Genomic DNA, 12,532 nt, shown 5'->3' with positions numbered 1-12,532 from the left:
AAGGCTCTCAAGAGCAGTTTATAAATGGTACACTAAACAGCGTCCCATCCCAGGTTTGAAATTGTAGTTTGCAGTTTCATGAAGAGTCAGAAATAGTCCCTGATCAATTTTGGAGAGAATTCATTATTTCATTTTTTTTTTTTAAGTGAAGGTAATGATTTGAGAAGGATGCAGAATTGACAACACTAAAGATTGAATTCTGTGTCTATTCAGCCTTGGATTTTTTTATTTAGACTGCCAACTGTTACGATGGTGGGTGATTTATCCACTAGAGACAGGACAGACAGCCAACTCGTCTCACAGAGCTATCACAGGGGTCATGGGAAGAATTTTTCAGCTAAACCATGTAATCCTTGTCCTTCACTCCATCTCCACCCCACCTCACTGCATCTCATCCAATGGGGTGTAATCTCTTCTAAGCAGCAACAACCTCTTTCACTGTGAAGTGCCTACCACCTTTTAGATGCAGTAAAAATAATCAACAATTCTCAATACATAAAGCTGAGTCTTTTTAGGTGTTTTGTATTATGCTTTTATACATCTTTGTACACATGTTCAGAGAGTGGCCTAATGCACTTTTAAAATCTCCAGATAATCAACAAACATACTCCACACAACAAAGGCTTTTAGCCACTAATAATGCAGGTTGGATTCCAACCAGTGATGCAGCAATCCATGACCCTCTATATTAGGTCCCTGAATCACTGTGCCCTCAGCAGAACTCCACTTTCTACAATATGCTTTACTAAAACTTGAAAAAATAAAATCTATCCATTATTGCTAAGTCTGAAATTGTAACTTTCCACACACACACAAAATTACTTACGGTTAAGAAAATGGAACTGTTGGTGGACCCTGTAAAAATAAATCGTTTTCCTTTTACACAGAGACACGTTATTCTTCACGACAGAAGTATCACTACTAAATACAGTGAATGAACACTTAATAAAAGGCCATAAAACTAGCAGTGCACCAAAGAACTGGTGATCTGATAACCTTTTGCACTTCCTAATATTTCCGGGTATCATTACATAGCCATTTTTAATGAAATTACTTACCAGGGATGATTTTCACTGGCAAGGCAAAATTATCATGTAAACTGTAGGAGAGCAATATGGTACCAGGCACTACCGAGGACTCTATTCTGCTTAGACAGGGTTACCAAAAGAGTGCTGGGTGTCCTACACAATATAACAGGTTAAATGCCATCCTATTTCAGAGGAAAGGCAGCAGAGTGGGGGTAGTGAAGTGTGCTGAAATGCAGATGAGTGGGGGGTAATGGAGGGTGCTCGGGGTAGATCTGACAGGACAACTACTCTGCAAGGTTGCTTTGTGTGTACAGGGGGGATGCATTTGGAAGTCATTACTTCTTCTTTAGAGCAAGGCAGACAGGCCCTCTCTCCCCAGTATGCAACCCCTTTCTAAGCTCCGCATAGACTGGTGTGGTTCTGTACCATCCCTTACTCAGGTCAATGGCTGAATGTCTCAATTTTTGCAGCACGTGCACAGGCTGTAGCATAGGCACTAGGGGAGACAGGGGCTAGGTCGAGTCACTCCCATGTGCACACCATGCCTCTGCACATGGGAGTGACTCGACCTAGCCCCTTGAAAACATGCCTGACAGGGTAACCAGGTGATCATAATACTAACCCTTGTCCTTGCCCTATGTTATTAGGGATAAGTAATGTCAGATTGCCAACCCTCCAGGATTGGCCTGGAGTCTCAAGAAATTAAAGAGTATGTCATGTGATGAAATCTCCAGCAATACATCCAACCAAAATTGGCAACCCTACACAGAGCTGTAGGAGACAGATCTTTATTGAGCAGACTGGGTGGCCAGTGTTCCATGCTGCAAGGCCTGTGTTTGTCCAATCATAGCCAGGCCACAATGTCTGTGCCTTTGTGCCAGGTGTCACCAAACTAGGGGTCCTCCTGAAACCTGACCTTCTTTTTCCAGTCCCACTCATTATATTCCTCTCCTCAACCACTTCCCTGCTATTTATCTCCACAATCGTTTTTGCCATGTCTAATATTTAGATTGTAAATGTATGGGGGCAGGCATCCATGTCTCTGTAGAACACAGCTAGCACAATTCTGGGCTCTATAAAATAAAGAAAACCCCCAACAATCGTTATCATAACAATGACAATACTTCTAGATCCACTTCTTAGCTAAAACAATGATTTTTTTTAATGATAAAAGGAAGCTATGTCTTTTTCAGTGGCTTTCACTCAGTGCCAGGTAAGCACATCAGCCAATTACTAAAAGAGGATGACTTACCTGAGAACTTTGATTCTTCCTCCCACAGCTTTTGTAAAGCAATAGCTTTCTCTGAGGTCTCTGAAATCCCCTTCGCAAAGTCTTGTATCTCTTTCAGGAATGTCAGGTCAGTTCCCATAACGCTGTCCTGACCACCTTGGAAACTGGAAGCGCTTTCCATGGAAGGGGGAAAGGGAAGGTCATTTCAAAATAGGAATTGGAAAAAGCAGCTGCGAGTTCCTCTCCATCAGCTGTGAGCGCCATTTTGCGTATTTGGGGTGAGAGTTTTTAAATGTTCCCCATTTACACATTTTTTGTCAGTTCATTACAGTTGCCTTGAGTTGTGTAAAAATCCCACAAAGCCGTGGGTAGGAAGACAACGAGAGCTGCCCTATTGGAACAGCTAATCTGGTGTAGTTGGGTGTAGTTAGACTCTTCCAAACAAGTCTAAATGAATTAAAATGCACCTAGATGTGAGAGACTGTGGGAGAGGATTTCTTCCTGAACTCGACTGATGGTTAGGTTTTGACTTGAAGACTGAGAATTAACAGGATAAAATAGCAGAGACTAGCACAGTGGTCCCCAAACTGTGGGACATAGAGGAACGTTCAGGGGCAGCTGTGGGACCCAGGTCAGCCCCCATGGGAGGCAGGGAGGGAGCACCACCCAGCCCAGCTCCATCCCCAGCTTCAGCTCCACTCCACCCTCTGCTCTGCCCCCAGCCTAGCTCTGCCCTTATTTCCTCTCTCTGCCCTCACGCCAGCTCTGCCTCTAGCCCCAGCTCCTCCCGCAGCTCCACTTTCAGCCCAAACTCCTCTGCTGAGCCAACTGTGCAGTAATGGAAAGGGGGATGGACAGATTCCATTACTAGTAATCGGCGGGGGGGACGCACAACAGGAAAAGTTTGGGCACCACTGATCTAGCGTAACTGCAGTTGCTATTCAACATGAGAGTAGGGTTGCCAGGCATCTAGTTTTTTACTAGAATGCTCAGACGAAAAGGGACCCTGGTGGCTCCAGTCGGCACTGCCAACCAGGCCATTAAAAGTCCAGTCAGCGGTGCAGCGGGGGCCCGGGGCTAAGGCAGGCTCCCTGCCTGCCTTAGCTCCGTGCGACTCCCGGAAGTGACCACCAGATCCTTGCGGCCCCTAGACACATGGGCGGCCAGGGAGGCTCCATGCACTGCCCTCATGCACCGCCTCCACAGCTCCCATTGGTCGCGGTCCAGCCATATGCCTAGGGGCTGCAGGGACCTGGTGGCCACTTCCTGGAACCTGTGGTAAGTGCTGCCAGGACCCCGAATCCTGAACCCCTTCCCGCACCCCAATCCCCTGCCCGAGTCCCCTCCCGCACCCCAAGCTCCTCATCCCCGGCCCCACTCCAGAGCCCACACCCCCCGCCAGAGCCCTCACCTTCCCCATACCCCAACCCCAGCCCTGAGCCCTCTCCCACACCCCAAATCGCTCATCCCTGGCCCTACCCCAGAGCCCATACCCCCAGCCAGAGCCTGCACCCCCTCTCACATTCTGAACCCGTGTCCCAGCCCGAAGCCCCATCCTACACCCCAAACCCTTAATTGCCAGCTCCACCCCAGAGCACTCCCAACTTCACCCCTGCACCCCAGTCCTCCCCCACCTGCACCCAACCCCCTGCCCAGAGCCCTCTCCCGCACCCTGAACCCCTTGTTTCTGGCCTCACCCGGAGCCCACACCCCCTGCCCAGAGCTCATATTCCCCAGCACCCAATCCTCTGCCCCAGCCCTCCCCCACGCCCCAAACCCCTCATCCCTGACCCTACCCCAGAGTCCGCACCCCCAGACGGAGCCCTCACCCCCTCCCACACCCCAAACCCCTGCCCCAGCCCACTGAAAGTGAGAGAGGGTGGAGGAGAACAAGCAATGGAGGGAGGGGAGATAGAGCGAGGGGGGGCATGGGGTGGGGCAAGGGTGTTCGGTTCTGTGCCATTAGAAAATTGGCAACCCTACACAAGGGTGAAATTCACTTTGGGGCAGGTGGCGTGAAATAATGCACAGGCCTCATACTGGACCCTACATTGGGGTATATTTCACCCTCTGTGTATGTTACTAACCTACTGAACTGCCCTGGAAACATTCGGTGCCTTAACAAGCAACAAACACTACAAATAATAACCACAATGATAACAAAAAGCAGCAATAGTAACAGTTTCTGAGGCAGATGCATGCTGACGGCAGCAGGCTTCCTGCTTAAAGCATAATTCTACTCGGAAAAGTGACTGTAGAGATGGCGTCGTGGGGTTAGATATCAATTGCCTTGCACTGATTTCCATATTAAATTTTCCAGTACAATAGAAATAAATTGCACAGTTCCAGACTTGCCACTACTGGGCCATCAAAAGTTGTAGTTATGAAGATTTTAATATAAATATATGCAAATGTCATGCAAATACAAGCTCAGTCATTTAATGGGCTAACAGAGGCATGTCTGGGGACACGCAGGAGATTCTGCTTTATTGTTGACAGTATCTATATACCTAAAGCATATGACAGTTTTACTAGTATATGCAGCAGTTCATGTAAAAAACAGCATTACATTACCTGCACTGATTTCCCCCAGATCTTACCACATACACTTTTTTCAGCTAAACTGAGCTATACATACTTTCTATAATAGTGCCATCTGGTGGCTCGCTGACAACATCACAGTTTCCAAGCCCTGAATATTAGTTGTCAGATGAAAACAACACATATGGCCCGTATTTCTCTCTTCCTTTTCTTTACACAACAAAATTCCCAAGAATGACCCTGGACACAACAAACCTCATAACAGAAAAATTCTGATGAATACATTTCCGAGATTTCTAATATAGATGGGCCCCAGGAACAGAGTTCTGGTCTGGTTGTCAGCTTCCCCTGAACTTTAAGCAGGCATTTGGTTCTGGGAGTTCAGGCCTCAATCCTACAGTGAGCTCTGTGCTGGCAGACCCATAGGCCCACATGGAACTCCACTGACTTCAGTGGGGCTGTGCAAGGATGAGCCCATGAGGAACTCAGTGTAGGACTGATCGTTGAGGCTTGCTTCAGATTTTGGTCATTTAGCTACTCATATACCTGAACTGTTTTTGATATTAGGGATATTTTAAATGTGGATTTGGGGAGGCTTTTAAAAACTAAGCAAATATATTGTTCAGAGGAATTACTACAGTGGTCAGGCCTGGGGTCCGGCTAGTCCGGTGTCCTGTCTCCAACAATAGTCAGCACCAGATGCTTCAGAGGAAGGGTCAAGTAACCTCAGACTAGGCAGATATAGGATAATCTGCCTCCCTCACCATGTCTCCTCCTAATCCCTTTTATGGGGTTTGGTTCTAGTTAACATACAAGGCTTCCCAGGGAGAGGAGGCTACTTCATGTTATTTACTTTATTTAGACAGAGAAAAGGCACATATCCGAGAACTCTAAACAAAAATACAACTCCAAACCTACCTAGATTAGCCCCATCCCACAGTGTAAATCAACCAAATAGCTGGAATTAAAATCTCTCTCCCTCCCTGAACTTCCACTCAGCTGATCAATAGCCTCTTATTGGCCACTGTGCTCACTGACCCCAAGCCGGATAAACAGAAGAGCCTCTCATCATGACTTAGAGGTCAACAAATTCAGGCTATTTGGGACCAAAGGAAGCAGGAGCTGGGGAGCAGTTATGGAAAGCAGCCTGCTGCCAGCCCCTGTTCTTTCCATCCAAGGGATTAATAGCTTGAGTGCCTCTGAGGATCACAACTGCAGCAGTACTACCCAGGAAGGGAGATTGCCTGTTAGATAGGCAGAGCACAAACCATTTAAAGGCTGGTTTACAACACTTCAAACTTCGCTTGGAACTAACTGGCAGCCAGTGCAGACTCCTGGACACCACCATAACATACTCTCAGTGTGAAACACTGCTTGATAAGCAGACAGACAGTTGAATTCGGTACTATTTTACGGAGCGTTTGAATGGACTTAAGGAAAAGCCACATCTAGAGAACACTAGTAATTTAATCAAGTGACAGAGGCATGGGTAACTATAGCAAAACAAGCTCAGATGGAAAAAAATCTTAGCCATAATTCCTTGCCGAGCATGCAGGAGCAGCTGTGACCTTCTGTCAAGGCTGGATCCCCACTTTGAACTTTAGGGTTCAAATGTAGGGGCCTGCATGAAAACTTCTAAGCTTATCTACCAGCTTAGCTCTGGTCCGCTGCCACCATCACAAGAATTCCCTCCCTGGGAAGCCTTGAGAAACCTTTCACCAATTCCCTGGTGAACACAGATCCAAACCCCCTTGGATCTTAAAACAAGGAGAAGTTAACCATCCCCCCTCCTTCCTTCCACCCTCCTTTCACCAACTCCTGGTGAATACAGATCCAAACCCCCTTGGATCTTAAAACAAGGAGAAATCAATCTGGTTCTTAAAAAAGAAGGCTTTTAATTAAAGAAAAAGGTAAAAATCATCTCTGTAAAATCAGTATGGAGAATAACTTTACAGGGTAATCAAACTTAAAGAGCTCAGAGGACCCCCCTCTGTCTTAGGTTCAAAGTACAGCAAACAAAGATACACACTCTGGTAAAAAGGTACATTTACAAGTTGAGAAAACAAAGTAAATCTAAGACGCCTTGCTGTCTTTTTACTTACTAGTTTGAAATAGGAGAGACTTGTTTAGAAAGATGGGGAGAACCTGGATTGATGTCTGGTCCCTCTCAGTCCCAAGAGCGAACCCCCCTTAAAACAAAGAGCACACACAAAAGCCTTTCCCCCCCCAAGATTTGAAAGTATCTTGTCTCCTTATTGGTCCTTGGGTCAGGTGTCAGCCAGGTTACCCGAGCTTCTTAACCCTTTACAGGTAAAAGGATTTGGAGTCTCTGTACACAGAGAGCTGTTACCCTTCCCTTCATAGTTATGACACCTTCAAATTGCAAACTCAAGCAAAAAACACCCAAAGCCCCCCCAGTCAATGAGGCCTATATAACCACTTCCAGTTAGTTTTGTTTGGCTTAACCCTCATCCAGCAAGCTCCCATGCAAACCTCACACTCAGTGCTTAATTTGCAATGAAAGAGATGCCGAAGCTCAGACAATTTTTTTACATTCATAACTGACGCAGGAAGGCCAGAAGTGCCAGAGTTATGAACTCCCAAGTCCAGAGGTGCCAGAGCTCAGCCCTGGCACAAATTACGCAGGCTCTCACTCAACCAGATGGGTAAAGTACTCAGCCAAGGCGGACAGATCATACCTCCTCTCTATTGCCATTGAAGCGCAAAGGGCAACCCAGCTGCTTTCCTGCACAAATTTTGGAAGTCTTCCTGCAGTCTCCCCCCCACCTCCCCCGACTTCTCAGTTTGTATAGGGCTACACAAAATCAGTATCTGCCCTGGCAAAGAGAGCAGCAGGAATTGCTAGATAAGGTTCTGATCTTGATTTTAGAAAAACTGCCATTCTTGAGACCCGTGGGGCATTACTGGGAGATTCAGGCCTGAATTAACTCCTTCCCTGGTGCAAAGCCCAGGGCAGTGACCAGGAGGGAAGGCAATAAGAATGCAGGGAGCTTTTTAACCTCCTGGCTCTGGTTAAAGTAGTCCTGAGGGCTGCCCTAACTTGCACTTCTCCTACAATGGCCACTGTGGGCAATTGTAGCCCTGCACAGTAGCTAGGTCATTAGGCAAGCCCCAATCACACCCCCACCTAGCTCTAGAACAACTGCTGGGGAGGTATTTGCTGAAGGCTCCTGGTAGTGGCTTTATGGCTGCTTGGAACTGAATTCCTTCCACAAGTGCACACACTGTTTGCCACTGACCCTACCTGCAACAATCTGCTTCGCTGCAATGATAGAACCAGAAGATTTTGAAAGGCTGTGAAATTTAAAAATCAACAGGCCACTCTCAAACTATAGACTTATCAGACTAGGAAAAGTGTGGTAATTAGAGGTTACTTATTTGTGCATAACAGTTAATTGGAGCTTGGGTCCTGGTTTTAATTGTGAAAGTAATGTGATCACAAGCGGAGTTACAGTTGACTGTAAACGTGAGAGAGAACTTAATTAAGTAGGTCCTCCAAATGTTTACTTAGCAGCTATTTTGAATAGTTATTTAATCTGTGCTTTGCATTTGGGTCTGAATACAAGTGAAAATATTTTCCCCCAAACTGAATCAAATCAGAATATGCCAAATATAGATGAAAAATATCTGATAGCCTTATTAGAAGCCTTCTGGGAGGCATACTCTACCAGGGACCATTATACCAACCCCCACTGCAAAATTCTTCCTGGGTAAGGAAGGCCCCATTCCCACAATCCTTAGATATTCTACTACACTAGTAGAAAATTAAAACATCATAAAACTTCCACTGGGCTCTTGACTACTTAACTAAATTTCACTTTCGTTCTAGCTTGCCTGATAACCAACAGGAATTGTTGAAGACTCATTCTTGTCTGCTTCAAATCTGAATAGATTACAGATAGAACAGTTGGATTCTTTTTATAGTGCTTTAATACATGCGACTCAGTTTTTCAGCTGGGGCAGTGCTTGAGTGATTAACATCCAACGTTTTCATTGTTAAAATGGACCCATGAAAGTTGAAACAATTAACACCTACCAACCCCTGAAAGCTAAAAACATGGACAATTGGAGGAGGAAAATAGGAATTCTTTAATTGCATTAAATACAGTGGACTAAGAAACTTCTGGAGGAATAGAGTGAAAACTGGTCAATATTTTGCTGAAATATAGGGACAAACTCATAGAGAGGACAAATCTACTCTGAAAAACAGATATATAAAAAGGTATTGTGGCGTTCTCGGTTTGTCTCTGGTGAGTTTTCAAAGTAAAAGCTCTGATCCTGAAAACACTCAACTACATGCTTACCTTTAAGGATATAAGGAGTTCCACAGTGAACCTATGAATCTAAATTTAAGTATGTGCATAAATGTTTGCAGGATCAGGGCATAAAAATAGCCAGATTACAAGTAAAACTTCTCCCTCTAAACAGCAGCCCTGAGAACTCATTCTAGGCTCTGAGTACCAAATTGGATTCTTGCTCTCTTGCACCTCCCCACCAGTAATTAATGTTCTAGCAGCACAAATTATGCCTTTACTTGCAGCTGTGCAAACCCAATGTCTTCAAATTATGCCTCAGGAACACCTGTGCAACTTCACTTTCTTCAGTGTGTTTGTGAAGGTATGGTTCAGAATAGAAACAAGGCACAGATTTTTATTAGTGAGGGTAATTAAACATTAACACAACCTCCAAGGGGTTGTGGTGGATTCTCCATCACTGGCAATTTTTAAAACAGGATTGGATGGTTTTTTTCCAAAAGAGATACTATAGTTTAAACAGTAATTAATTCAGAGAAGCCTCATGGCCTATGTTATGCAGGAAGTCAGAGTAGATAATCACAGAGGTCCTTTCTAGTTTCATAATCTAGAAAACCAATTAAAATTTAGTAAACAATCCTGTTATTTTCAGTTCCCTCTCTTAGATGTGTTGGTTCAGCAGGGCTAACAGCACCAAACACAACAACATTTATTTTAGTTACTAAGATCAGTCTTTTAATATACAGCTGACTGCATGTTCATCACAGAGGAAGATCTTTTCCATACATACAGCATATTGTATCTGTACTATATTCCCATTAAAACAATTTAATATATAGAGTAGCATGCAGAATTAGGCACTGAAAGTAATACACACACACACACACGCAGTTCTCAATTCTCTGTGAAAGTGGTGGCAACACACTTTTGGAATCATTTGTCCCCAGATCTATCACTCTTGGGTATTTGAGATATAGCATGCAAATTATTCAGATTTGTTTTAAATGTGTGGCACCCCTAGAATACAAATGCTTAGCCAGGCTCCCATGAAGACCATGTGTTGTTAATATGCCACCTAGATGCCATGAGAGTGACTTTGGGCATGCCTTCTGACCTTTAAATTAGGGCTGTCGATTAATCACAGTTAGCTCACGCGATTAACTCAAAAAATTAATCATGATTAAAAAAATTAATTGCAATTAATCGCAGTTTTAATTGCACTATTAAATGATAAAATACCAATTGAAATTTATTAAATATTTTGTATGTTTTTCTACATTTTCATATATATCTTGTATTCTGTGTTGTAACTGAAATCAAAGGGTATATTTTGATTACAAATATTTGCACTGTAAAAATGATAAACAGAAGAAATAGTATTTTTCAGTTCACCTCATACAAGTACTGTAGTGCAATCTCTTTGTCTTGAAAGTGCAACTTACAAATGTAGATTTCTTTTGTTACATAACTACACTCAAAAACAAAACAATGTAAAACTTCAGAGTCTACTCCCTAAGACAAACAAGTTTGTTTACATTTACAGGAGATAATTTACATCACTGGAAAGGCATTTGCATGGCACTTTTGTAGCCAGCACTGCAAGGTATTTACATGCCAGATATGCTAAACATTCATATGCCCCTTCATGCTTCGGCCACCATTCCAGAGGACATGCTTCCATGCTGATGACGCTTGTTAAAAAAATAATGCGTTAATTAAATATGTGACTGAACTCCTTGGGGGAGAATTGTACGTCCCATGCTCTGTTTTACCTGCATTCTCCCATATATTTCATGCTACAGCAGTCTCGGATGTTGACCCAGCACATGTTGTTCATTTTAAGAACCCTTTCACTGCAGATTTGACAAAACACAAAGAAGGTACCAATGTGAGATTTGTAAAGATAGCTCCAGCACTGGACCCAACATTTAAGAATCTTAAGTGCCATCCAAAATCTGAGAGGGACGAGGTGTGGAGCATGCTTTCAGAAGTCTTAAAAGAGCAACACTCCGATGCGGAACCTACAGAACCCAAACCACCAGAAAAGAAAATCAACCTTCTGCTGGTGGCATCTGACTCAGATAATGAAAAGGAACATGCGTTGGTCCGCACTGCTTTGGATGGTTTTCGAGCAGAACCCTTCATCAACATGGACGCATGTCCCCTGGAATGGTGATTGAAGCATGCGCATCTGGCATGTAAATATCTTGCGACGCCGGCTACAACAGTGCCATGAGAACGCTGTTGTCACTTTCAGGTGACATTGTAAACAAGAAGTGGGCAGCATTATCTCCTGCAAATGTAAACAAACTTGTTTGTCTGAACAATTGGCTGAACAAGTAGGACTGAGTGGACTTGCAAGCTCTAAAATGTTACATTGTTTTATTTTTGAATTAAATATTTTTGTACATATTATATATTTGTACGTTCAACTTTCATGATAAAGAGATTGCATTATAGTACTTGTTTAACTTGAATTGAAAAATACTATTTCTTTTGTCTTTTTACAGTGCAAACACTTGTAATCAAAAATAAATATAAAGTGAGCACTGTACAATTTGTACTCTGTGTTGCAATTGAAATCAATATATTTGAAAATGTAGAAAACATCCAAAAATATTTAAATAAATGGTATTCTATTATTGTTTAACAGTGCAATTAATCCTCCACTTTAAATTGTCCTTTTTAGTTAAAAAAGCATATCTTGAGCATAAGCACCAGAAAATTGAGGAGTAACTGGGCCATGCAATCTAATGAGGAACCTCTACATAACATTTATGCCAGCACTTGGAACCTAGAGGCTGTTGACAGCCAGCATAACTCAGAGAAGCCTTCAGGTTGATCTAATTTATACTGGTGGACTAGCCTGGAACAGACTGTTCTCATATGAACTTTATGCCAACTTTTCACACTTCTCTCCTGAGTAGGCTGTGTGCTTCATGCTTCTCAGCCATAAATCTAGCATCTATATATCTATATCTACAGATAGATATTATTTCTGAATCAACTTGATTAAATCCTTGGAATATCCCACAAAATTCCCCACTAGATCTCTGGAATGAAAGAAACTCTGCCTCCAGGAAATCTTTTCCTGTTTTTACACTAAGCTGAGATGTGACTTTGAGCCTATAGTCAGAGCTACGCAAATACTCATGCAGCACAGACAATCAAGATAGTTCACAGTTAGGTACTTCACTATATGAGTGTCATATTTTAATATCAGGAGCTTCCAACCACCTCAGACAGAACAGAAAAAAAACTTGATTTTTTTTAAAATACGAAGTCTGTGTAGAGGCATAATGCATTGTTATTTTAGCACTGATTTGTGTGGTAGAGAAATAAAGTAAACTGTAATTTCAGGGCTCCATTTTGTACATTCTACAATACAGTGTGAGGAAAATTACCAGTCTGGGATAGCTATTCTGTTTAAACAATTTACAGCGACTCACATATAAAGT

The 12,532-nt window shown here is 43.2% G+C and overlaps 1 protein-coding gene across 1 annotated transcript in view; it reads right to left on the bottom strand.

Moving 5' to 3' along the window:
* The window catches only part of LOC112117073 (ATP-binding cassette sub-family A member 13), a 288,528-nt gene that overhangs the window by 258,580 nt on the left and 17,416 nt on the right, over positions 1 to 12,532 (bottom strand). The window contains exons 4-5 of the mRNA XM_026654040.1: positions 2,281 to 2,432; positions 827 to 855 (exon numbers count right to left, since the gene is read on the bottom strand). Coding sequence (XP_026509825.1) covers positions 827 to 855; positions 2,281 to 2,432 — 181 coding nt within the window. The remainder of the gene's footprint in view (positions 1 to 826; positions 856 to 2,280; positions 2,433 to 12,532) is intronic.

The sequence above is a fragment of the Terrapene carolina genome, unplaced genomic scaffold, assembly GCF_002925995.2.
Source record: "Terrapene carolina triunguis isolate 2854851 unplaced genomic scaffold, T_m_triunguis-2.0 Scaffold179, whole genome shotgun sequence".
Classification (NCBI taxonomy): domain Eukaryota; kingdom Metazoa; phylum Chordata; order Testudines; family Emydidae; genus Terrapene; species Terrapene triunguis.
This window is presented reverse-complemented; position numbering and strand designations above follow the sequence as displayed.